This window comes from Pantherophis guttatus, chromosome 1 (genome assembly GCF_059756535.1).
Source record: "Pantherophis guttatus breed Tessera chromosome 1, ASM5975653v1, whole genome shotgun sequence".
Classification (NCBI taxonomy): domain Eukaryota; kingdom Metazoa; phylum Chordata; class Lepidosauria; order Squamata; family Colubridae; genus Pantherophis; species Pantherophis guttatus.
In genome coordinates this window covers 105,011,137-105,039,086 of record NC_142063.1, presented here as the reverse complement: position 1 = coordinate 105,039,086, position 27,950 = coordinate 105,011,137, and the positions used below count along the sequence as shown (strand labels likewise).

General features: G+C 36.8%; 1 protein-coding gene across 4 annotated transcripts in view; it reads left to right on the top strand.

Annotated features, from left to right (window-relative positions):
- TNNT3 (troponin T3, fast skeletal type) overlaps positions 1-27,950 on the top strand; it is a 54,817-nt gene that overhangs the window by 4,174 nt on the left and 22,693 nt on the right. For 2 of the 4 annotated variants that reach the window (XM_060687734.2, XM_060687733.2), the window contains exons 3-8: positions 9,216-9,250; positions 12,841-12,854; positions 15,973-15,990; positions 17,748-17,765; positions 18,902-18,919; positions 25,168-25,179. In XM_060687734.2, the coding sequence (XP_060543717.1) occupies positions 9,231-9,250; positions 12,841-12,854; positions 15,973-15,990; positions 17,748-17,765; positions 18,902-18,919; positions 25,168-25,179 (100 nt within the window). In that variant the 5' untranslated portion in view covers positions 9,216-9,230. The remainder of the gene's footprint in view (positions 1-9,215; positions 9,251-12,840; positions 12,855-15,972; positions 15,991-17,747; positions 17,766-18,901; positions 18,920-25,167; positions 25,180-27,950) is intronic. The other 2 variants (XM_087880184.1, XM_060687735.2) reach the window with 1 other exon arrangement.

The following is a 27,950-nucleotide window of genomic DNA, read 5'->3' as shown; positions in this document are numbered from 1 at the left end:
TGCCAAATGGGTCTATGAACCAATTTGCTTTTCCCTTCTGATATCCAGCTATGCCTATCAAGTCCGTTGTTTAGCACCAGCAGCTTTCCTTTTCATTCTTCTTCCTATAATCTTCCTGCTTCACCTTGTATGGCCAAGGAGAGAGAGAATGATTGATAGGAGGACAGCTATTTTCATCAATGGTCTCCAAGATGAGAGGGAGTGAATTCAATCTATCAAGGGGAAGATGGGTACATTCTCAGCTGTTAAGGAGCTCCTCAAGAGATGGGGTCTGGATGTTTTCAGCCAAGAATTGGAAGAGATTTCAGCCAAAAGGCACATATAGTTCAGAGCGGGAAGGAGAAATTGGTCGGGGATTTATGTGACAGAATTATGATCCACTTTCCCTGCTGCAGATTGGCTCAGCATCACGCATTTATTTATAACATTTGCACTTTGGTCAGAGTCTGTCTGATTTATCTGAGTTGAATTTGTCCTTAAAAAAAAGTGAATTGGTTTGCTAGTGTAAACACATATGATATGCAATTGAGTCAATGATATATTTTTTAGAACTGATTTATAAATGTGTCAGGAGTTCATGTCTCAGGGGTTGAGGGTTAGGTTACTGTGAACTGATTTGATGATAGCAGAGCTGAAAGAAAAAGGATTGCTTTAAAAAAAAACTTTTATCGTAGTTTAGCTGGGGGGGGGGAATCTGTACATAATACAGATGTACATCTGTAATAATGATCCTTCCCTCCCCCTCTATATTTGCTTGTAGTGGTGGCAGGTGGATGGTAGGTAGTTAGAAAGAATTTTGAAAGCCCACAAAACATTGGAAAATGGATTGAGAAAATCAAATAAAATAAAAGAGATGATTTTGAAGTTTTAAAATCAGCTGCTTTAAGGATTGGCCCTTAAGCAAAGGACCAATGCCAGTGTTTAGCCACATGTCACCAGTCATGGTCTCCATATTGTATTGATTTATCATGGGCAGCAGATTTCCACCATACTTATCATTGGATGTATTTTGGATATTCAGTGCCAAATATGTAATTTTAGATTAAATAGAAATTGTTTATATTTTAATAAAGGCTTCCCTAGGCTTAAATTTCAATCACTGAAACTGATTCCCTCAAAAAGTTCTGATGATGGGGCTGGCGATGACCCAAAAAATACCATAAGAACCATTTGCAGATAGTTACAATATATGATCATCCTGGATCTGAAAACTATTTGGGGATAGCACTGGGAAAGAGATTTGGATTTATCTATTTCATTGGTACCTCTACATTGTTTGAGTTCCTTGTTCCTTGGCTCGGCCTTGACATGAGGATATTTGAGGGGGATCTGAACCTTTCACAAAAACAATATTTAAAAACTTGTTTTTTTTTAAATCAAGCTAAAAGAATGTTAAACACCGTAAGAAAACTACCATGATGCAAACAAGGAAAAAATCAAATCCCTATTTTTATAGATAGATAAGATAGATAGATAGATAGATAGATAGATAGATAGATAGATAGATAGATAGATAGATAGATAGATAGATAGATAGATAGATAGATACATACATACATACATACATAGATAGATACATAGATAGATAGATGATAGATAGGAGAGGGAGGGAGAGAGAGAGAGAGAGAGAGAGAGATGATAGCTAGATAGATACACAGACACACAGACACACAGACACACACACACACACACACACACACACACACGGAGCACAGACTGGTTTAGGACATTTAAAAAAATAATTCACAAAGGTTCAGGATTTACGTAATCTCAGTTGATAAATAAAGTTGCTATATTTCAACAAAGAGCATAGACATGACCTGGAACCTGGGTTCAATGCTAGAACTCAGCTGAAGTCTTTGCAATTATATAAGAAGGAAACTAATCTTCTAAAGAAGTGTTTCTATCTAGGGTACATCTACTGCATTTTTAGTTAACCATAATATCGCTGGAGGATAAAAGGAAAGGGCATCCTTACAGTTCTAATATTTATCAAATGATCCTAGTTTTCCTGATGTCTTTTCTCCCCAGCATGATTTCTCAACCAAAATAATGTATGCCTTATGTGTCATCCTGCTCTAAATTAAAATGTTATGATGGGTCGTTATGGAGAAGGATTTCTCTGAAGGGGAAAAGAAAGACAATACTTTGTTGAAGTCAATACAGTTCATTGAGACAAAAACTCATACCTATGTGAGATTGAGTTGAGTAGGATTGAGCTATCCATTCCTGGGCACCCAATGATCTTCATCCAGTTCAGCACAGTCTTATATTACATGAATATATCTGAGATAGTGATTATCTGTATCACCTGAATAACCCCAGGTCATTTGGCTGTAGCCTGTGATTTTATTAGCTTGGGTGGCAGTTCTGTGTTTTAGATAGTTATACTTCCAAGGCTTATCACAGCTAAGTCTTTTATACAGTCTTTTACAAAGTATACTGATGCTCGTAGAATTGCCAAGAGTTGAACAAATGGTTATCATCATTATCATTATCATCATCCTATTTCATTGACCAACCCGCCCCCCCACTGAATGTTGAAATATTATTTGAAATATGTGAAGATAAGACATTTGGTTTTTTTAACTTTCATTTAGACATACAGGATTTTATACTGTTAAATGTTTCAAGAAACAACCCTAGAAAGAAACAAATTAAATCATGATAGATTGCCTTTCCTTTCCATCTAAAAAAAGAAAAGAAAAGAAAAGAAAAAAAGAAAAGAAAAGAAAAGAAAAGAAAAGAAAGCAGTGGCTTAATAACTATGATTGTTCACACAACACACTGAACCATTAATTAACCAAGAGAATTGCGCTTGCATAAGATACAATACTAAAATGAATTAAGAAAGCTTTATGATCAGAAAAACAAACAAAATCTTTTTGCTACCATCTAGAGAAAGGCTGTCAAACTCGTGGCCCACACCCATGCCCAGTTTAGCGAAGGAGAAAAAAGTCATGATACCAGAGGTGGGTTTCAGCATGTTCTGACCAGTTCTGGAGAACCGGTAGCGGAAATTTTGAGTAGTTCGGAGAACCAGTAGTAAAAATTCTGACTGGCCCTGCCCCCATCTATTCTCTGCCTCCCAAGTCCCAGCTGATCGGGAGGAAATGGAGATTTTGCAGTAACCTTCCCCTGGAGTGGGGTGAGAATGGAGATTTTACAGTATCCTTCCCTTGCCATGCCCACCAAGCCACGCCCACCAAGCCATGCCACACCCACCAAGCCATGCCCACAGAACCGGTAGTAAAATATTTTGAAACCCACCACTGCATGATACGTCACGTGACGGCGCCATGAATATGCAAGTTTGACACCCCTGATCTAAAGGCTGATTGGATTTGGGCAGTTGTACAAACTCAGCTTGCTGAACGCTATGGAGAACAAGTTTGTCTAGAAAAGAAGCCAGACTAGACTTGAATTGAAATATTTCCTAAGGATACTTTTTTTTTTTGGAAACTCAGGTTGGCAACTTATTTCAGTTCAGATGATTTACAGCTTTAACATTTGAAACATTGGCTTCTGCTGGCTTTCAGTTAACATGAAACAGAGAAATATTTTCATGTCATTAAATATGATTGACTGTGTGATGATGTTACTGGGATGGACAGCTATTTTTCATCAGAATCCGCAAAATGATGTCAATGTGGCAGGCAGGCAGCCATACTGTCATAATGTTAGAGATTGGCAATTCACCTGACTTGAAATCAGAAGACTAATCTCCTTTCAGATGTATTTTGTCAGAGTAAAACATGTTTATGAAGTCCATATGGTCAATTTTACCATTAGGCAGAGACTGCCTCTTAGGCAGCCAATTTAGACAGGAAATCCTTCATTACTGAAGTTGTTACCGTATTTTCACTGTGCTGAAGAATTGTCCATGGGATTTTCATCTTCAGAAGTTTTATAGGTTGAGGTTTCTATGAACTTGGACTTGAAGGCAAGGTGAGGAGGCATTTGACTCTAGCAGGAAAGTGTCTTGAATTGACCCTACATTTTTATAGGCCAGAAAATCTTGCTATTTTCTCCATGACAACAACACAGTGAGGTGAGTTGGGCTGAGAAAGAATGACTGGCCCAAAATCACCCCAGCTGGCTTTCATGCCTTACATGAGACTACAGCTCACTGCCACTTGGTTTTTAGACTGGTGCCTTAACCATTAGATCAAAGTGCCCCTCATTCATTCTGTGCGAATGGAATATTTTTCACTGAGAATAGAAAGTTCTCTGGAGTCTCTATTTCTCACATCTGCACTCTGTGGCAGTGCTGCGGTCATGTGCACCTTCAGCAATTTAATAAGTTTAAGAAAGTGGCATTATGACCCAGCATATCAACAATGGCTGAATCAGGGGGCTTCTGTATGTATGTCTTTTTAAACTAATATTTATTAGGCATTTGAATTCTGGTTTGGTATATTAAAGTTGGTTAATGACCATCTGCTATTCCCCCATTAGAACATCTTGGCTAATTTAGCCAGATTCTGCTGAGTGCCTCTGCAGTGTCTATTATGTGAGGCACAAGACACAATAAACCAGCTTTCCCCAGGTTATCTTGAACTACACCTACCAATCTGATGGAAGGGGAAAACACAATTGTGGAGGGTGTTTATTAAACAGAAGGAAAGCCATACAAGTTAGCAAAAGGTACCAAAATATTTTTTGTGCCCTTGTGCTTGTCTCAGGACCTTACAAATCTATATAAGCATTTTTAAAGGATGATAAAAAGTTAAGACATTTTGGATTGGGACACTTACGTGTCTTAAACATGAGATTATGCCCTTGCTGTCATAGTTTTTATTCCCAGGAACTCCCAATTGCAGGTCTGCCACATCTGGAGGAGTCCTTGCAAACTTGTCACTTCTCTTTGTATTATATTGCTGTTCAGAGAACCTTCCATTTTCAAAGTCTGAGGTCAAAGCTCGTCCATTTAGGAGAGAGATTGAAGTCCCCATATTAGGTAATGATTTAGAGATGCCAACTTTTTCTCCCCAAATATGTCAACCACAGTAGCTTAAGCCTATAGGACTATTTTTAAACTGCTGTAAGTAGTGTGATTCTGATCCAATACCATATTGTCCCAGAGAGTAATTCTAGGACCAAATGTTCTCAAAACTAGTGTTTTTGGAAATGATCAGTTTATATACAAGTATAGTACTCAGACTCCAGATGGGATCTTTTCCATGACATGTCAGTAAAATAAGAACACTAAAGGTTATCATAATGACTACTTGAAAACCCACTGTTACTTATTTTAGATGTATCTTTAAAAGGTTTATAATAGAGTTGCAAAATCTCCATTTATTTTCTATTAACATATTGCCACGAGGTGGCTCAGTGGCTAAGACCCTGAGCTTGTCGATCAGAAAGGTCGGCAGTTCGGCGCTTCAAATCCCTAGGATAGGTCTTCTGCATGAGCTAGATGACCTCCAAGATCCCTTCCAACTCTGTTACTATTACTGTTAAAATATAGGAGTCTAATACAAACCACTATGACAAAAAGAAACAAAAAAGACACAGACAGAACATGCGTCTTGACATCATGATGCACATTTTGTTTCTGCCTCCACTTTGCACACAAACCTACAAAGTATAAAATAATCTTGAAATGATTTGTGTTGCTGACTTAGCATCAGGAAGGTTGAGGAACATGAGCCCACAGTCCACAAGTGAACAGCCTACAATTCCTAGGCCACATGGGACTTCTGAAAGCCTTAAATGCAGGGGTGAAATGTAAAATTTGTTACTACCAGTTCTGTGGGCGTGGCTTGGTGGGGTGTGTGTAATGTGACTGGGTGGGCATGGCCAACTTTTTTTTAATTTTATTTTTCAAAGCATTTTTTCTACCACCTCTTCGGCAACTCAGCTGGGATCGTCAGAGGCTTTTCAAAGCATTTTTTAAACCACCTCTTTGGCCGAAGAGGTTGCAGAAAAAAATGCTTTGAAAAGCCTCTGACAATCCCAGCTGAGCAGCGCGATCATCAGAGGCTTTTTTTTAACTTTTAAAAGCATTTTTTCGGCGGAAGAGGTTGTAGAAAAAATGCTTTTAAAATTAAAAAAAAAAAGCCTCTGATGATTGTGCGGCTCAGCTGGGCATGGTGGGGGGGCGCAGGGATTTTTGCTACCGGTTCTCCGAACCACCCGCCGCCATCTCTATCGGATCGGGTGATCCGGTCCGGACTGGGAGCATTTCACCCCTGCTTAAATGTGACCCAAGAGACCCTAAATTTATAATGTTAATATTATAGAGGGGTAGAAGCTTTAAATCACTAAATATTAGAAGAATATTTCTTTCAGTATTAATACAGTTTAAATGTAAATGAAATATCATTAATATTAGATTTCAGCTTGACCTTACCCTCCTCTACAGTGTGGGCAAGAAAGGTTTGCATCACTGCATTATTCATCACTGCATTATTATAGTAATAACAGCGAATTGACACAAATTATTGGCCAATTTTTAATACTGTTCCAACATTAGTAGCAATCACCACTTTTTTTCAGATATCTAAAGTAGCTTTCAGGTTCTATAGATTTACATGAGTATGGATGAGTTTGGATAGCTTCATGTCTTTATTTACTCATTGAATTCAAACTGATTTGAATCAGTTTATATTTTGGAGTACCTAATTCAATTTGGAAAATAAATTTGATCCACGGATATGATCAAAGTGACAGGAAAAATTTAAGAATCTTTATATGGGTAAAAAAAGTATTAGTGGCTCTTTTGATTTGTGTAAAAAATATTTTCTGTATGAAATGGGCCTGCCCTGTCCTCTTAAACTACAAATAATACCTTCCTTGACTTTTTTTTAGTTATTTATGATTGGAACACCTGGAACTTCAAAATGTTGTACAACCCCCCCCCCCAAGTAAACACACAACCTTTTTGGTGTTTATGGTACATTGTACCATTACGTTTTGTCACTTGGAGTCATGTACTATCCCTTATATGGCAGGGCAATTGCTTCCAGGAATCCTTGATGTTCTAAAATAGAAACCTTGTAAGCTGCAGATGTTCTTTGGAACATCCATCCATCTGCTGCTCCTTCAAGAGTCCTCTCAAGTATCAGCTGAGTAATTAAGTTAAGACCAGGCTTGGATTTCCTTGGGAGCAGCTTTGTGTTTTCTAATTAAAGCTTCGTCCCTCAAGGTCTTTGGTGGGTGTCAGAAGAAATATTCCTATAAAATCTACCAGTGACCTCCTTGAGGTTTTTGAACCCTTCAGAAATTATTCTGCAAATTATTTATGTCTCCCAAGAAATTCAGCTTTTGTGGTTGCCATCCTCATCTGAGATGCAAAAGTTTGCTTTGCACAAAGTAGACAAGAATTCCTGTTCTTTGAGGTAAAACGTAAGCCAAAAGGGTCTAGAATTTAGTTTCTTAAACAAAGAGAGGACATTTTGCTTGTCTTTTGTAAAACAAAGCCATGTTCTGTAGATAATCTATGCTATTAGTGAGAGTAAAAATTCCTCCTGATTTTCATACCCTGTGGTACGAAAGCTGTTGTAAATTTAAGGACATGTGGGATAATATTACTTTAAATAGCCTTGTAATTTCTGGCATTTTTTTCATCATAAGTACAGATGCAGCTGATCTGGTCATATTTGTCTTGGTATGAATACAAGTTTGGTAACCATAACAACTACTCTGTGTATGGGAAACTGAGGGTGGGTCTCGGCATGGTATATACATACTTTATGCATACTTTGTCTATGTGACCTAGTTAGTAAAATACTGTATTTAGGCCAGGGATAAAATGTCAAATCAATCCCATCAACTTGCAGTTTCAATTCTCAGGAAGATAAATGCAGGTAGTTCTTGACTTATGACCACAATGGGGCCCAAAATTTCGGTAGTTAAGTGAGACGTTTGTTCAGTGAGTTTTGCCCCATTTTACAATCTTTCTTGCCACAGTTGCTAAGTGAGTCACTGCAGTTGATAATTTAGTAACCTGGCTGTTAAGTGAATCTCGTTTCCCCATTGACTTTGCTTGTCAGCAGGTCACAAAACGTGATCACATAACCACGGGACACTGCAACCATCATAAATATGAGTCAGTCGCCAAGCACCTGAATTTTGATCATGTGATTATGGGGATGCTGCCAAGGTCATAACTGAAAAATGGTCATAAGTCACTTTTTTCAGTGCCGTTGTAATTTTGAACGAATGGTTGTAAATTGAGGATTATCTGTAGTAAGAATCAGAATATTTATGGCTTCATTTAGTGCAGGGTGATACTTAACTTTGAGTCACTAAACAAACTGTTGTAAATTGAGGACTAACTGTAAGGGGAGGAAACCTCATGAAGCTATATAGTATTATGTATCACAAGGGGCTGCTCTATGAGTGAGATAAATTTGATAAGTAAATAAATTACAAACCACCTATGTGAACATGGATGCTCCTAGAAAACTGCCTTGTTGCATTCACACACTGTTATGAGGGTTCAACCATTTGCAACCCTTCCATAACTGTTTTTTATTTTACTTCATAGGAGAAAAAGTTAAGAAAAAAGTAAGGGACTAGTTCCCCAATGTCTTTTGTTTGGTAGCATTAGGAATAATCTATCTTGGTACTTATTAATAAGAAAATAATGTGTGGATAATTAAATAATACTAGACTGTTTTCTTATTGCTAGGGTTGGCGTGGTAGCTCAGAGGGTCTAAAGCACCAATCTTCAGCCTGGCATTCTAGAGGTTAGATTCCAGGTTTATCTGGAATTTTCCTAATTCTCAATCAAACCAGTCATTGGATATATTTTTTGAGAATTACGGAAGTCATAATCAAGCACATCTGGAGGTACCAGATGGCAGAAGGCTAGTCTCATGGAATGTTCCACTTTATCAAACATAACTTTGGCATGATTTAAGAGCCTGTTTATGCATAGGGCATGTTGTAGGTTGAATTTTTTTCCACCGAACCTAATAATATCTGCTTGGGTTTGAATCCAATTGGGTGAGGTTGATGGGGAGAGTTTCTAGTATTTTATCCTCACCGGGAGATCAACGTTATAAAATATAGAGGAGTAAGAATTAAGATCCTGCTTCAAACTAGCTTTGTGCTTTGTAGAATATTTAAAGTTTATGAATGTACTATTTTTTTTTTTTTAAAAAGTGCTTTCAATTAATTAAACTGCCATCTTTGCATAAATAAATTATTATAAGTGTATGCACTGAGACTGACTCTGGCCTTTATTTGTTTTTTTCATCCAGAACCCTTCTGCCAAAATGTCTGACACCGAAGAAGTGTAAGTAGAAAGAGACGTGATTGTTAATTCATTTATAAGGGTCCTTGTTGGTTGGGATTTTTTGGTAGAGCCAGTTTTCATACGTACAAGGATCAAAATTCTGTTCCAGAGACAATGAACCAAGGTGTTAAATAATCAAGTAGGTTAATGTATCACAGATGCTTGATTCAAATGTCTTTTTTCAAATTATCTTTTTCGTAGGCTTTTATGTGCATATTCTTTCTAGCCAGGTTTTACCTATGTAAGCTAAGATGTTCTACAGCCTTAGTTCTGTGAAATCTCATTCACAAGTTTCTGGGCTTTTTGTATCTTGCTGACAAACAGCAACTCAGTGCTGCAATTTGGGAGAGTTGCTGTTTGTCAGCAAGATACAAAAAGCCCAGAAACTTGTGAATGAGATTTCACAGAACTAGGGCTGTAGAACATCTTAGCTTACGTAGGTAAAACCTGGCTAGAAAGAATATGCATATATATATATATATATATATATATATATATATATATATATATATATATATATATATATATATATATATATATATATGTAAAAAGTTTTAAAAAGTTAATATATATATATTGCTTGTATAAGTGCAGAATATAACTTCTTAACAATGTGTATTGTAATTATGGATGAGACAATGTGATTATGTAAGTATAATTTTGCATATCTGAATAGGTAGATAGGTATAGATATAGATATATGTATGATGACCCGGGGCAAGGCACGGAAGTAACACAGCCAGCTGATAATTCAAACTCCCCTTTGCTCCAACTTTCCCACAAAAGCACTCATGTTTATGGCAACTCCTGGAACAAAGTGCTCACACACATCTCCATCAGTCTCTGACTGCGAATAGTCCAGCAAAACGTTGTTAGAATAATGGCTTCAATGCAAGAAGTCCAACGAAGCAAAGGAAAAAAGCAATGATTCCACAAGCAAAGGAACAAAGCAATGAGTCCTTGGAAATTCATTTATTTTGAGATAGCATCGAAACCTGACACCATGAAGCAAAGGAACAATGAAATGAGTCTACGAAGTAAAGGAACAAGGCAATGATAAGGCAAGAAGTTTCGCAAACTCCACACAAACTCCACAAATTCAGCGCTTGTTCCCGACAAGCGCCCCTCCCCACAGCGTCTCCTTAAGTCTCAGTCCTCAGGTGTACCTTGTGAAGAGGAGCGGGACGCTCCCATCCTGAGTCATCGGGTTGGCCTGCACTGTTCTCTTCTCCACTCTCTGTACACGGGGAACAGGAGGGGGCGGTCCTTGCTCATCGTCTGAGTTCCGTTGCTCCTCATTTCCATTGCCTGCTCTCTCTTTCCCCATATCTTGGTCGTCCTGCCCCTGTTCCTCCCTGCTGGCAAGCCGTCCCAAGCCTGAGGGACCTGGGCTGCCTCCTCAACCTCCATTGGCTCCAGCTCTGGCTCATCCTCCTCCACGGACTCAGGCTCCAACAGTGCCATGACAATATGTATATCTGTATTTTACACACACACACACACACACACACACACACACACACACACACGTATGTATGTATGTATGCATGTATGCATGCATGCATACCTGTATATAAGAAAGCAAATAGAAAGCATTCTAATTTTAACTGATCAGATGCAAAATGAGGATGTATCCTTGTGTTCTTAATAAGTGTATTACTAAGAAGTCTTCCAACAACCAAAACAATGTGGACTTTATCAGGTGGATTATGGAGATTTCAAATTGACTATTTTATTTGTGCAAAAAAGATGGACAAGTTTTTAACAGCAAAAATATGGCAAGAGGCTGACTGTGGAACAGATCACAAACATTTCATGTGCAAGTTCCAAATCAAGCTAAAGTGGAAGAAGAAAATCAAACTATTTCCATTGTGTGATCTTGACCATAAAGGAGAGCATAGGGAATTGCTTTGAACTCCACTGAAAGAGAACCACAGAAAAACTGTGGCATGAAATGAAAAAAGTTGTGAAGGATGAATGTGAAAAAAACCTTCCAAATACTAAGAAAAAAAAAGAAACAAACTGAATGTCAACAGAAATGGTGGGAATTGCCAAGAAGAAAAGAGAAGACAAAGGCAACAAAGGCAATGATCTCCAGAAGGAACTTAATAAAAAAATTCAGAAGAGACAAGAAACAATCTACAGTGTCATCTGCAAAGATGTTGCTGATGGAAACAAACACAGAGAAGTTTTTCAAAGCATCTCCAAACTCAGAAGGTGGTTTCAACCTCAAATCATTATGCTAAAAATTCCAGTGGACAAATAGTAACTATTTCAAACAATGGTTGAAGAAATACATTAAAATTCTGCACAGCAGAGATGTCAATTTCCAAGATACCTTAAAAGATATTTCCTAGTTACAAAAACCATTATGTGAAGTCTGGTCCTTACTAAGTTGGAAGGCTATTGGGAATGGAATATCTATAGAAATATGGCAAATAACAGAAGAATCAGTAAAGGTTCTAAACAAATTATTTTAGCAACTCTGACTCAGTGGCCATCAGAGTGGTAAAAGTCACATGGCCATGGTAAAATTATCCAGATCATCTTGAAAAGTCTAAAATACTGGAAAATGTGGAAGAAAAAAAGAAGAAGAAAAAAGACAAGCAGCAAAGTGAATGGACTCAATTATAGTAGTAATGGACACACTGGGGAAAGACCAAAGGATCACATGAGGATAGATCTTCCTGAAAAGAATAAATCTTTTTATGTGATTTCTGGGAGTTAACACTGACTTGATGGCACACAATATCTGAAACAGGATGTTAAAGGAGGACCTAATCTAATCTAATCTAAAATAATATGACATGTACTAATGAGGAAAAGTGGACCTGTTGAAACATGCTTTTTACTCAATAATTGTAAAAAATATTTATCTTTGTTTTCAGTTATTTTTCTTAATTCTTAATATTTCTAAGGACTTCAGTTCCTATTTCTGCAGATAAAATGGAATCTACTGATGTTCCCCTCTTATAAATAACAAGATCATGGAACAAAGATAATACTCTGTAACTATGAAAACACTATTGATGTAGCTCATGAGCTTAGACTGACCTACAGTGATAGAAGAAAACAATTTTGTAGAGTCTAACCTTGGTAGCTGAAGTGATGTTATCTAAGAGGACCACATATTAGTTAATGGCAGAGGGATAATGAAGGTGAAGGTGGAACTGCCTCACAAAATTGGGTTTTGGAGAGAAACCTGAAGCATCTTAACAAAATTGAGCTCAGAATAATGATTCAAGCATGAGAACAAACTTTCTCAGGATGACAATTTCTGAAAGCTAAGTTGATTATTTCAGTTGGAAATATGGATTGGCTTTTCCAAACTCAGGATATTTCAAATGTCTTGGGTATACAATATTGAACCTTCACTGTGTACAAGTTTGCAGATATACACAACTGAAGGGTTAACATTTGGGGAATGACCAGATTAACTATCTAAAAAGCAAGTACCGTAATAACTAAAATGTAAAAAAAACCTATAGTTTCCCAGGATTAGATTTCATGGTAGTTTGTCTTACTTCTGATCTAAACAGGCGAATTTAATCTGATTTCTTTTCTTTTTCTTTCTGTTTGCTTTCTTACAGTGAACAAGTAGAGGGTGAGTAAATTACTTATATGTATATGCTGTAAAATAGCTCATTGTTCCAATTTAATTTCATGACTCATAGTGGTTTTGAAGTTAACAAAGTTTGACCAGTTAGACACACTTTAATTTTTAATTGAGTTGCCATGATTTATACAATGGAGATCATTTTTAAAATTAAATAGATCTCTCATGCTCCCTTATTCCACCTGTTGTCCGCTGAGTTTTAGATCACATTCAAAAAAGGGTAGTCAGGAAACAGTGACAGCCTGTTCCTCATCTCCCTTTTGTGGCTTTTTTCCACAATAGCTCTTACTAGTTGTTGCCTAAGATAAGCCTCATCAAGTTACCTAGTTCAGGTCCAATGGCCCCTAAAAGTAAATACTCTTTTCCACGCTTGTGGGGAGGGTGGAAGTTGAGCCCTATCCCTCTCCCCGCCTTGAAAGGCATCATGTATGGTATTTGAAAGCTCCAAAAAGAATTTCCAAATGTCTTGGGCTCCAAGGTCCCTTAATTTTGAAGCCAGTGGTATGTATGTGCTTGTATGTATTTTTTTAGACATATTTCTGATTCCGTGTTCAGCAGATACAACATATAATTGTGTTTAGCCTTTAATTTTATAGCAGCGTTTTCACAGATGTACAAACCTCACGCTTGTATTGAATTTACGACAAAATCAATATCTGATTGGGTTTCCAGACCATTGACATCTTATCCTATTCCATCTTCGCTCTGCCCTTGTTATTTTTATCTTCCCGCTTTGTTGTTATAGAGCTGCTGCTGCCATCTGTTGGTAACCCATTATAGAGTGAGGGAGCCTTTTAAAATATGTTTGTGGCATAGCAGATTAGGCATGGTTACTAGGTACCGCTTAGTTTGTGTCTGTCTTCCTTGAGCAAGATTGATGAACTAAATACATTAATCATTTCCATTACACATTTTATGTTCGTGTCTTGCATTTGTGAATGGTATGTTTGGAAACAGACTTTGTTGTATTGCAAACAAAAGTAAATGGACTTTTATTAGCTTTGGATGTTATTAACTTTGGACTTTATTAGCTCTTTTATTCTCTTTGGGTCAGAAATAGATAACATTCATTTTTAAAAGTCTTTTGCTCAAATTGATGCTATTTATGGCATATTGAAATCACAAAACTCTTGCTTGAACACATCCAAGGATACATATAGAATGAAATTTGTATTGAGGCAGGATCTGAAAGCAACATCTTTGACAACTCATGTAACAGAGAAATTCCCCATTCTGCAGGTCTCCAGAGATACTGAACTCTAGTTCCCATAATCTCTAGCCAGCACAACATGGTACATAAGGGTAGAGGATTAGAAAAAGCTATAATGGAATACCGTATTTCTAAAAGACTCATCCTAGACAGATTTACCTGGCTGGTGCTGAGCCCGTATAGTTTTTTTCTTGAAGATTTTTTTGGGGGGTGGGTGGGTAGGAGGGTCTTTGTGTATATTCCTTCTAATGCTCAGAATATTTATTATTCTTGTTTTTACTTACTTTTATTTTATAAAATAAGCTGCCCAGAGTCATCAGGAGTTGAGCAGCCTCTAGATACAAACAAATAAAATAAATTTCCAAGGATTTCAACTGGATGGATTATTTTCTGCTTAACATGATTACAATTTCAGTTAGAGAGCTAGTCTTTGATTGCACTCAGTGGAAAGTTGGTTTATTTAAGCGGTCCTTAAAAGAAGATGAACCTGAACATACATAATATATCTTAGCTGGATGAATTTTTCCTGACTTCATTTGTCACCAACGAATGTACATGGTATATTAAAGTTAACTTGCTATTTAAAGCATAACTTGTGTGAACAAAAGTAACATATAATTATATTTTTTGCTGTAATTGTATTTCCTCATCTTTTTTGCTCCCAGTGAGTTTTCATGACCAGAAATAATTCTATGCAAGAAAAATGGGTGGGTAAAGGCAAATTCAGTACCCCTTCCCCACATTTTAAAATTATATTACTTCCATGACTTTGTCATAAGAGTTTTTTTTTCTGATAGATGAATTGTGCTCATGTATTGTCTTATTGTCCTTCAGCTGGGTTCTAGTCAAGAATTGGTGTAAATTCTCAAGAATGACTTTGTTGGCATTGCATAAGATGGCTATCTCAGATATCTGCCTTTTCTCTCTGCTTTGGTCAGAGGTCATTCACCAATATCTCTCTAAAGAAATCTGAGATGAAGTTTTATTTCATCTTGAACATTTCAGAGGAACAGCTTTGTAGGGTGAGCTTGTTCATGAAATATCAGCACGGAATCTTAGCTTTTAAGCAATCATCATGTGACTCTATCATATCAGAACAAAAATATATTATTACCATTATTCATTCCATGCCTATACTAATATAGTGTATATGGAGAATTCCTGTTAATATAGCAGCATAATAACAGCAGCAATATTTATTCATAAGAATTCAAGATTGCTGAAACAGTAGTTCACGAGAATACTTTCAGTGATCCTACCCACAGAAAAAATTCCACTGATTTTAACACGTGAGCACATGTTAATTAAGGAAAAACATTTTATGAAGGAAACAAAGTCTTTTCAAGTTTTGCACATTTAATGATTTTGTAGGCAAAACTTAATCTAATGAATTTAGTTAAAACAAGAATTTCCTTGTATCAGAGTAATGTTGAGCAGGCAATAAGGACATTCACCAGGATGGGGCTTCAATTGTGTGGTTACAGCCACTATTTTGATTTTTTGACCCATCCTGTGGATCTCCCAGTCAGCCAGTGAATTTCTTCTTTCAACCGATGAAAAATATAAACTGTCGTTTTAATGGGATTCTTACATCTTGCAATCTTAGATCTGAATCTAAAGTCTCTTCTGCAAACTCTTATTCAAATCTCTCATTCTTACATGGACCAAATGTATCATTATTATTTGTTGTTTGCATTTAATTGCCCCCTGAAGTTGATTTCTTTTATGATTATAAGAAGTGGTGGCTTTTTGTCTTCTGCCCTTTAGTAAGAAAGGTTGGTTGTTTCCTCAGCAAGCGTTTATCTTCCATGTCAGTCTTTGTGTTGCAGTACTAAGCCATGTTTTTGATCCTGCTGCTTTTCTTGTTTCCTTGTTTGTTTTTTTCTCTCCATGCAGAGGAATATGAAGAAGAAGGTAACAGAAACTTACCCTGGAATGAAACCTTTCCTTTCTCTGATGATCCATTGATCATCAGTTCTTTCATTGCCTGTTCATCCATCTATCTCTTTGCTACTGCCTGTGAAAGACGGATCTAGAATCCTGGAAAAAAAGCAAACCCAATTACTATGAATTGGCCTGTGTTTTTCATTCTAAAGACTTAAGATCAGAGTGTGACAATGCAGTTAGTAATCTTGACCAAGTAGTTATTGGATTGCTCTTTTGTGCATTCAACTGAATTTATTTTATAGCCATTTTTAATTGCAAAATTTAATAGTAGAAACTCCAATTATAATATTTCAGCTTAATAATCTGCTAAATTAAATGTCTATGTAGGTACAATTAATTGGAAAATGATTATCATTTTGAGTTGATTCATGAATTGATACATTTTTGCATAGCAATTCTTTGGAGGAAGGAATTCAGAAGATTTGCTTTCTCAGAGGGTCACCATTGCCATTCCAGAATTTGACCCATGAATCATTTTAAATGAAGCTTTTAAGATACGAATATGATATTGTTTATGATACTGTTACTAAATCATAGAAGTGGTGATGGAATTTCTAATAATGTCATCAAGTTAATATCATTTGGTGTGCACTAAGTACAAAATGTGAAGACAGTTAAAGGTGGGAATACTTGCAATGCCTTGGCATTTGCTGCTAAAACACTGTTCTCAGTTTATAAAACAAGGAGAATCTGTAAAAAAAGAAGCTGATCTTTTATCTAAAGCCATTCCTCAGGCACAGCAGGCTTCAGTAGTGTCCCATTTACTATAAACCTTTATAATCCCCCAGCACTTTGGCTGAGGAATTCTGGGAGTGGAAGCCCATACATCTTAAAGTTGCTGAGGTTGAGAAACACTAGTCTTTACAAGGTTGAAATGTTCAGTCTATATGAAAAAAGCAGGGATGTTTTCAGCAGTGCATTATTGTTATCTTTATAGGGCAATACAGAGAACAAAACTGGAACTGAGGCAGTAATTCTGTGTGGGAGTCCCACATAGGGAAATTATAGTCTTTCTTGGAGCTAAACAAGACCTCTACCTCACACCTAACTCAATATAAAAACCATATGAAAAACACCATAAACATAAATGATACAAAGATTACTATTATTAATAATTCCCCTGCATGGTTGCTCTAGTTCAAGAAAAATGATGCTCTAGGTCACTGGTGTCAAACTCGCTGCATCACGTTGCCATCACGTGATGTTTTGCGACATTTTTCCCCTTTGCGAAGCTGGGATGGGCATGGCCTGTGCGTGATGCATCCAGCCCAGTTTGACACCTCTGCTCTAGGTCAAGAAAAACCCAGTGCTTGCTAAATGAACAAAGGCACCTTTTGAACTCCATCTTCAGCACTTTATTACAGTTACAAAGAGATAATCAAGGATGCTAACCTGATACAGGCATCTTCTCCCACTGAAGGGCTTTCTTTTCTTCCTAATTCTCTTTTTTTCTCTTTTTTCAAATATATTCTCTTGACTAGATGGCTCTATAATCTGCATGCCTCTTTCCCTGGAGGGTATTTCCTTTATATCTTTTGGTTGCTGGTTTTAAATCTTTGCCTAACCTGTATCTGTCTTCTTCTAAGGTGGTCACTTCCAGGGTATATGTTCTCTAACCTTACATTTCTCTAGTCTTAACTCACAACTATTAATGCTCTATTAAGTGTATTAATCTTTTTATCTTTGCCTCTTGTTCCATTATTCCCCACCACCACCACCATCAGAAGAAGCCCAGGAAGAAGGTATGTGATAGCTTCTATATTTCTTTCTCTTCCTTTTGTAGAAGAGTGCATGTTTGTTTATACAAAACAATTCTGAAATGACAGAAGAAAAGGCACAGGAGGAAAAGGGCAGGGAAAAGTATGCATGAGAATCAAAGATCATTCACGTTGTGGCTTTCAATGTCCAAATGTTCTCTTAGCGTAATTGCTCTGCAAGAAGATAGGAGTGTGCATGTGTGTGGTGGGGGGAGGCGTACACATTTCAGGGCAGTGTATTGCAAAGGCATGGGGTATTTGGTGTAAAGATTTGTTTTCTGGATATTTCCCCCCTCAATCTGATGAAGTGGAAGAATCCAGAACATTCCTTTGAATATTTTTTTTCAAAAGTTGATACACTGAGAACTTACCCCAAATCACCTCACTTCAGAGGTGGGTTTCAGCAGGTTCTGACCAGTTCTGGAGAACCGCTAGCGGAAATTTTGAGTAGTTCGGAGAACCAGTAGTAAAAATTCTGACTGGCCCTGCCCCCATCTATTCTCTGCCTCCCAAGTCCCAGCTGATCAGGAGGAAATGGGGATTTTGCAGTATCCTTCCCCTGGAGTGGGGAGGGAATGGAGATTTTACAGTATCCTTCCCCTGCCACGCCCACCAAGCCACGCCCACCAAGCCATGCCATGCCCATCAAGCCACACCCACAGAACTGGTAGTAAAACAAATTGAAACCCACCACTGCCTTACTTGGATAGTAGCTTCCTCAATGACTTTCTCTTGGGAATTCAGCATTTGAAAGACACTAAATTAGTGTATAAACTAAACAATTGAATTATGGAAACTTGTTTTAAGCCTGCATTTAACATGCATTTTTTAACTTCACTTTTTCTTCCTATCCAAGTAAAAGAGCCAAATAGTCAACATTTCAGTTCACCATCTGCATAAGACTTGTTTTATCTGTCCTACAATATTTTAATTATTCTAAATCCTCTCCCTTTAATTTCATGTTCCTTGCACAGTTAGAAGCATTTTAATTTCATGCTTCTTGTTTTCCACCCGGTGGAAGTGGGTTACTAATAAAAAAAATATGGATTATTAATCAAATAAACAAATACTGTACAATAATATTGTTTTCTTTTGTTGTTTCTCTATTTTTAACAATGCAGAAGAAGCTCACGAAGAAGGTATGTGTTGATGCTGCTCAGTTCTCAGCATTTAAAAGGAGATGATAGGGAACTATTACGGAAGAAGGGAGGGTGTGATTAAATTTAGTATCCATACTAATTAAATGAAAAGGAAACAGAAGTAGCTGTAATTTTCATAAGGCATAATTTTCCTATTTATTATTTATGGATTTGCTGGATTATAACTCCAGTCCAAACTCTGTGACCATTGGGCTTGTTGGCTAGTGAGGACAGGAGAGAAGGTCACTTTCATTCTGATTTTATGATATTTCAGCTAACATATGTCTGGAATAAAAGAAATGAGATTCTGTATCAATTAGTTAGATAAATACAGTTTAGATGTTCCTTCCTTTGAACAAACAGTTCTTACCATTGATTTATATGGCTACTAATTACAATATAACAGATGTTCAAGAAATACAGGAAGGAAAATGCTAATGAAACAATGATAAACTGGGGTTTTAAATTCTTCTTTTTCTTTCCGTGCATGACAGCTTTAATTTATATATTCATGGTTGAAAATTATATTGCCAGAATGTGCTTTTGAGATGTATCAGGTATATAAGTAGCTGCTTTTTGGAAGTCCTACGTGGATTTCTGGCAAAGTGTAGTTCAAAGCATGAGCTTGTGAACTGATCTAGATGGCCAAGTTATCTTGCTTGCAGCAACTTGGTAGTCTATGTTTCTGGGGAAAAAAAATCTGAAGGAAGAATGTATCATACAAGCCGGTTCAACATTATGCAAAGACATAATATGGTTTGGCTGGTTTTAACTTAGTGTATTATGTGAATTCAGGCATTGTGGTTTGTAATCTTGAACAGTGATTTTTTTTAAAAAGTTTTGCTAGCCTAGCCAGTTGGCTTAACTAATCATAGTTAAACAAACTATGATTTTGCACTAGATTTGAATCTATTACAGATAAGAGATTTGAAAAAGGTGGTAAATGGATTCCTGATGCACCTTTTTCAATACATCTTCCTATTAAATTGGCCCTGCATTTTTCATGTGGCTGAAACTTCTGTGCTTTTAAAGCTACCTCTTTATATATATATATATATATATATATATATATATATATATATATATATATATATATATATATATATATATATATATATATATATATAGAGAGAGAGAGAGAGAGAGAGAGAGAGAGAGAGAGAGAGAGAGAGAGAGAGAGAGAGAGAGAGAGAGAGAGAGAGATCTGTAAAGTCTGGTGTTTGCAACTCTAATTCAAGTTTTAGTAGGAGGAGTTATTCTCTGTGTGCATTCTTGCTTCCTCCCAGATCACCTGTAGATTGGCTTCATTTTGCCATGTGTCCTGGCAATCCCACAAATACCCACATAGAGGCATCTAGAACAATAATCACTAATTTCAAAATGGCCATAGGGACTGGACAATTAAAGCCCCACCTTTTTATCATGATTTAAGCATAAAAAAGTGATGAGATTTTGATCACCCACTTGTGCCTATCATTTGGAAGCCAACAGTGCTCATTGCAGATGCCTCATCTTCAGACATGTAGATGATGGTCTGTTTTGCAGAAAAGGAATATTTGTATCAATATTTCTGCTAGAAACAATATTGTGATGGCCTGCTGGCACAAGAGATCTTGGGATTCTAGGAACTTCATTATTTTCACCGTCTTCTTTTGTTGGGATGATTCAACAAGTGATCACTTGTCTACAGCAAGAAATGAAAACTAATAACTGGTCCCTAGAATTTTCAAACAATAAAATAAATTCCAGATAGGTAACTGTGTAAGTGTGATAGAACAAATGTAACAAAATGCTCATCACATTGTGTGATTAAACAACTGGAAATTTAAGGGAGGAAGAGATAAAGAGCAACTGCTCCTGGTTCTGGCTGGGCATTGCACATGCAACAAAAAACAGTAATTATTCTTGGAACATGCTGATCTTTTCCTTTGGTGTCATTGTGTGTCACTAGTATAAGCTAAATTCATATCCTATGACCCTCTGTATTCTTTGAGAGAAAATATGTAAGTGTATGTGTGTGAAGGCAATAGTATAAACCAGGGCTGTCAAATTCCCGGCCCGCGGGCAGGATAAATCACGTGCTGGCCACGCCCATGCCCGGTTTAGCAAAGGGGAAAAAAGTCCTGATACATCACACGATGCCACCATGATGCCATGAGTTTCACACCACTGGTATAAACTAAACACTTCGTATATATATAGATTGTGGAGCTAGATGTGCTCCTCATAAATTAACCCTGTTAAGGATATTGTTGTTGTGTTACCAACCAGCAGAGTGTAGAGCACAGAGAAACGTTGCTGAGAGCAATGAATAAGAGATGTGCAAACTGGTTTATCAAAAGTTTACTTTATAGTGAAAAAAACAATCTCATAGTCTTTAAATCAATCCAAGTCTTTGCCAGTTAAATCAGTCGAGTGATACAGAAATCTTCTTACCATACAAACAGTAGTTGGTTAGAATAACAAACTCACTCTGGTTCACAAACCACGATGGTAGCAGATCCATCCAACGATGATAGCACAATGAGAGCAACTCCTCACACTATGGTAGCATATCATCAACTGAATACGTTACAGTACCTTTCTTAAATGCGTTTACAACTAGTGATTATCTAATTACAGCATGACTCAGCATTACAATGAATCAGCAGTAAAACTTTAAAGTCACACAATACATATTCATATTAAAGTCACAGAACACATATATTGCCTGGACAACCTGTTAGGCTCAAACCATATCCTAACAAACCCAATACCTGAAAAACATAGCTGTGTCCTTCAAAGCTATTTACTGGTCTTCAAATCTTCTGCAAATTTTGATATTTATATTTTTCTATGCTGCATTTGCATGCTCTGCATTCCAGTAAAGCATTTGCTAATATGCATACTGTAATTCCATGTTTTAAGATTTAACTGCATTAGCCTTTCTATAATAAGCCATTGTCTTTCTCAATACTATCTTAAAATACTTTATGGCTGTTGCATCTTTTTCCTTTTCTAATATTCTTATTTTCTATTGTCTCAATTTTACTTCATCCATGATACTTCCCATCTGGTGAAGTTCATGAACCAGGTATGTGATTTGACTTCTGAATTCTTCTCTTTCCATCTCATATTGGTGTGTGCACAAATGTGAAGTTGATGGAAGAGAACAGGAGAACCAACACATTACCTTAACAACTTATTTCTTCCTTAACTATCTCTGTTGAGTTATAAATCGTGCAATTATTATGTACAAGGACATACAGTTTTGTCATTAGTGTGTAAAAAGTTCTTATATAAACTTTTTTATGTATATAAAAAGTTTATATAACAACTTTGGGATATAAAATTATTGACAGTACTTTTTAGTTCAGGATTCTTAGCTGAAAATTCTAAAACTGGAAAAGTGAAATATTTTTGGGCAGGGCTTACATCCTTTTCAGAAACTTTTCAGAAGCTGATCTAGAGATGGTTTATCAGGTGTGAATTGCATACTTTAGTGCAGTGGTGTTACAGTTAGATTTTATAAATTTTGGTTCAAGTCCTTAACTCAATACAGAACTCACTAGGTCACCTAGTGAGTTCTGTGTAGAATTAAGAACTTGAACCTAAATTTGGACTAGCCTCTGTCTTTAATCTCAAAATATCTCACAGGGTTGTATTGTAATAGAATGAAGAAAGGCTCCCATTTATGCCATGTGTAATGCCCCCCTAAAAAATTGGGATATTATAACAATAACAAGCAAGACTAAACCTTTGTGAATAGTTGTTTCATGTAAATATTGGACAATTATGTGAATTGCGGCATCTAGAATTATAATTCTATACATGTTATCCCAGAATAAATCACACTGAATTCCAGATGACTTATAAAATTCATTGTTAATTGACAACATGAGTCATTTGCATGGTTCTCTACCCTCTGCTCTGTTCACATATTCTTTCTCTGCTTTTTTCATTCACATTTGACTCCCCATTAATTTTTCCACACATTATTGGCTTGCCTTCTTTTTTAAAAAACATACTTATGAGTTAAGAATTTTAACCTTGGCTTGCAGAAGTTTAAGGTTATTGTAACAACCCTGTATTTGTCCTTCTTCTCCCCTATTGACACCTGTGCTTCATCTGAACCAGATGTGTGGCATGAACATCTGAATTCCACCAATTGTTTTAAATAGACGTGTGTGGAGGAATTCAAAGGTGAAGCAAGGAAATGCAAAAGAACTCTTGCTTGGTCTTAGTGATACTCCCAGAAGATCCTTGATTTGACAATAATGCTGTTTAACATACATTACATATAGGAAGAAAGGATATGGAATAGGGAGCTGCCCAGAACCTCAAGGGCAAAATGACATAGAATTGGGAAGAATGTTGCAGAATTAGTGAGGGACTGATCTCTTCACACAACATCAGCCTGCCCCAACTCAGTGCCTTTCTGGTGTGTTGAGGCTACAAGCTCCAGAAGTCCTAATTACCTAAGCCAAAAGTTTTTAGCTTTTGGAAAAATAGGATTTTTCTTAATATATGCTGAAAAGGGCAGGGGAGCTGACATGGTAGCCATAAAAGTTTATATTGCATAAAAAGTTTATATGTTCATAAAGGACTATTCCTTGTGAATGTTTGATTGCAAAAACACTGTTTATGTTTTAGAACTAGATCCTAGCTTTATATGGTCCTGAAGAAATGAATTTTGGAGGGTTTTTTCTTCTGGAATTGGAGCAAGATTCGCTTATTGGTCATAAAAATTGTAACACTTACAGATGAATCTTTATTTCCATTTATTAGGAAAAAATAAATGAATTATTTGCTAAATAACCATAGCAAGGGCTTGCATTCTTTGATACTAAAAAGATAAAATCAAACTCATAGTCAGCCTAAGATTATATGTGCAGTTCTGTGAATAACTTTTTTTTAAAATGAAAAGTATGACACTGTTAAAACCTTATTCTGGAGAATTAATGCATTCTTAATATAAACATAGTCTAGGATGGTTTGGGAATGAGATGGTTGCTGTCAGTTATTGGGGGTGCTGTCAGTTATTGGTATATGTTGTTTCATGGGGGTGGGGCATTTATGTTGTGTTATTCTGGACATTTTTTAAAATGTAAAATCTAATTGGGCAGCTTCTAAATCTAATAGATAAATTAATAAAACTATGCCATCTATCCAGAAAAAAATAAACATAAAAAATGTTGTGACCTAGGCTTACTTAGTTATTAAAACACATGAGTAGTCCCCAAAACCTCTTTTATTGCAACAGCTATGAATCACTTTCATTCACAGCTGAGTCCCAATTAGTTGCAAAAAGTCCTTCGGGAGAAGTCCTTTGGGATAATCACCAACCTTTATCTCCTTTGTCACTCTGCCAAAGACCTACTTGGCAAAGTCACGTGGAGTCCAGAATCAAACAAAGATGCCGACTGGGAACAGAATTAACAACGTTGCTTTCCTGCAAATTGCCCATATACCTTTGCTTCTCTTTTAAGCCTTATGAGAGGGATCAATCATTTCCAGGCCTCACTCCCGAGTCGTCCCTTTTATTTTAACTGTTCGTGCCTTCTGGCAGGTCTGTGCATGGGTGCACTAGGAAAAGTCTCCTCCTGTTCCTCTGCCTCTCTGCTGTCCAACTCTGGAGGCTGCAGAGTCCGCGCATCACTCCCAGATGGCCCTGGCCCCATCTCTGCCTCCTACGCAGAGCACTCGTCTGGGCCTTCCCCAGACTCCAGGACTGGCCCATATTCCTCCCCAACTTCCTCACTGTCTGACTCCGCTGCCAGCTCCGCAGGCTGCTGGCGGACCACAACAAAAAAGAATGTTTACTTCCGATCCCCTTGTTTTCATGGAAATAATTCTCTGTGAGCACTTTTGATATTACTGTGTGATATTATCAGCAGAATGAAAGGATACCTGCATTTCCATAGCATCCTGTTACTTCACTCCAAGGCATTAGCACAACAATAATTATTTGCAGAATAAGACTGTGAATTCCTTTTTGTTTATACAAGGCTGACAAACTATTCATGAGCAAAGTAACATTAATTCTATGGCTTCGCAAATTCTCTATTATGTATTTCCTATTTGGCTGCCTAATTTACATGGTCTATTAACTTTCTTCACCAATGACTACTGATTTTGCTTACTACTTTCTTTTCTCTTCCTCTTTTCAAACTCAAAGTTCAAAGACCCTCAGATTAACATGTCACTCTTGTTTTTGTTCTCTTGCGGTTTGTTACATCTTGATCCATGATACTTCTTACCTGATGAAGTTCATGAGCCAGGTATGTGACACAACTTCCAATTCCTCCTATTCTCTAATATGTACATAGTATACATTTGTGTGAATGGGATATTGAAAGAGAAGAAACAAAATCAACGAGTAATATTAACCTACTATCACAAACAACTATGTTTTTGCTTTATTGCTCTTTACTCATAGCTGCATTAACCTGTCATTACAGTTTTTCAAATCTTCACAGCTTCCACAAATGCCTGTGGACCTTTTCTTCTTTTTTTTCCATTCTACTCATTAATCACCCGTTCTACCCATTAGGCGTACATATGTTTATATTTTTATACTTTTTCCTTCTTTGCTTCACATCACTATTCTTTCCACCATGATGCTTCTGATAGAAGTCTGGGAAGAAGGTATGTACTGTCCATTCAATCAACCAACTTTATTTTATCTCTTCCTTATTTTCTCTAGGCTGGCACCAACAGTGTTCAACAATATTCCCAATGACTTGAGGATAAGTTGGATGATGTTAAAATATTGAGTTTTTCTTAGGAGATTATTCTAGAACAGAGGTGGGCAACTATGGCCCTTTTATGACTTGTGGACTTCAATTCCTAGAATTCCTGAGCTAACATGGCTGGCTCAGGAATTCTGGGAGTTGAAGTCCACAAGTCATAAAAGTTGCCCACCCCTGTTCTAGAATGTTCTGCATACACACACTAGAGCCCCACACTTGAGAATGTCTTTAAAGTGCCTTGAATTCTTTAGAGACAAAGCAAAGTTGAAATATATTTACATGAATTTTAAAAATGTCATAACATAAAAAAGAGTTTCGTTAATATGATAGAAGTGATTTTTGAGAGGCCTTTCTTTAGGAAAGGATAAGGCCAACTCTCTCTGATGATGTAGCCTTGAAAAACTATCTTCCTAAACTGCAAAACTGCTGTTAAGTCTGTTTGCATTGTGTGACAGTGGGATTATCCTCACATCTAACCAACATACTCCCAAACTGTCCGACTAACTATTTTTAGAGTACATGTCCTCCTGACATAGCCTTCATCTTGTCCCCAACATGTTATGGAGGCAAATTACTTTCATTTTTGGTTGTTTTGGAATTAAGATAGTATTTTCCCCTTTTTCTTTGTCTCACCATACAGACATTCTACAAAGCCTCTGATGAGGGTTTTTTTTTAAAAAATTTTTTTGATTTATATGCCGCCCTTCTCCGGAGACTCAGGGTGGCTTACAGTGCATTAAGCAATAGCCTTTATACTTTTGTATATTTATACAAAGTCACGTTATTGCCCCCACAAATTGGGTCCTCAATTTACCTACCTTAGAAAGGATGGAAGGCTGAGTCAACCTTGAGCCTGGCAAGATTCGATCTTACTTTAATTGCAGACAGCTGGTGTTAAATTACAGAGCTCTGTCTGTTGAGCTATCCAGGTTGATGTGGTTCCATTGGTCATTTTCAGCTATTGTAGGCACTCCTCCTTCTGATTGAAAGGTGTGCATACCTGTGACAAAGAACTATAGTATAAGAGAGAAAGTGTGCCTGAATGGAATATGTCTGTATATGTGGGAAAAATACTGAGGAGTCATTGCTTACAATTTGGACTGCATCTATATTCAAGGCAGTGAATTCAGCCTTTAGGTTGAACGGTGTTCTCCTGTCATGAACTAGTGAGAGTGATGTTTCTTGAATGAGTTGCTTGTTTGATTACAACTAGACCTAAACCAAGTGATACCCCAGGAAGATCTGTGTTTACAACTGGCATTCCTCCTTCTACTTAGTCAAACTTTGAATGGCTTTGTTTTTTTTGTTTTTTTGTAAGCAGCCCATTACAATTCTTTAATATGTATGAGCAAAATATGTCACTCTCATTTCAATTGATCAATTTAAATCTTAGAATCTATAAATTACCAGCCAAATGCTGGGCTACAGTTCCCAGAATTCTCAAATGTATTGGTCTACAGTGCTTAAACTCCTAGTAAGCATGGTCTTCATTCCCTTTATCTTTAGGTTATGGTTCAAGATGGCACCAGGTTAAGCCTGTTAACTAATATTAATAGGAGCACCTTTTCTCCTTGGATGGGATGCCCCAGATTATGAATTCATTTAGCTTTTAGTTTAAAAATATATATAGAAACCTGAAACTCAAAGATCCAGAGGATTCTACTTCTATCTTATTTTCCCCTCTAATTCTTGAATAATGCCAATGCATTTCAACCTATTCTTCATACAACATGGAAAACAATCTTAGAAACTAGAGGATTTTTTTTCTTTAAAAAAGCAGTTTCTTAGGGTGATCTGTTGTTGTTTTGGCAGTAGGCAAAGCCCACCATATTCATATTATTAGAAGGTTTTTTTGTTCTTTTCTGCCAAATATATATTCCAAGGCTCCTTTCATTAGTTTCAGATCAGTGCAATCTCTCCCCTCCCCAGTATCTCTTCAGTGTTATAGAGCTCCTGAGGAGCTTGGGAAGATCAGGTGATTAAATCTTGATTTCTATTCCAGAAGGAACATTGTAAAGACAGTTTTGTAGCATCCTTCAGCTGCTCTGGGAACATGTTAATTTAATTTAGTCCTCTCCCCCCCCTTCTTTTTTTTTACACAAGCTGTCCTAAATGTCTTGGACTGCACATACCATAACCTATGAATAACCAAGACATGAAAACCTATTGGGGATATGTAGAACAGGTCTTTGTTTGATGGATCTGGGGTGGGTTTTAACAGAACTGGGGAAGTTGTTTCTGGATATTTCCAGTAACAATTTTAAAAAATAAATAAATACACATAAATACACAGGATACTT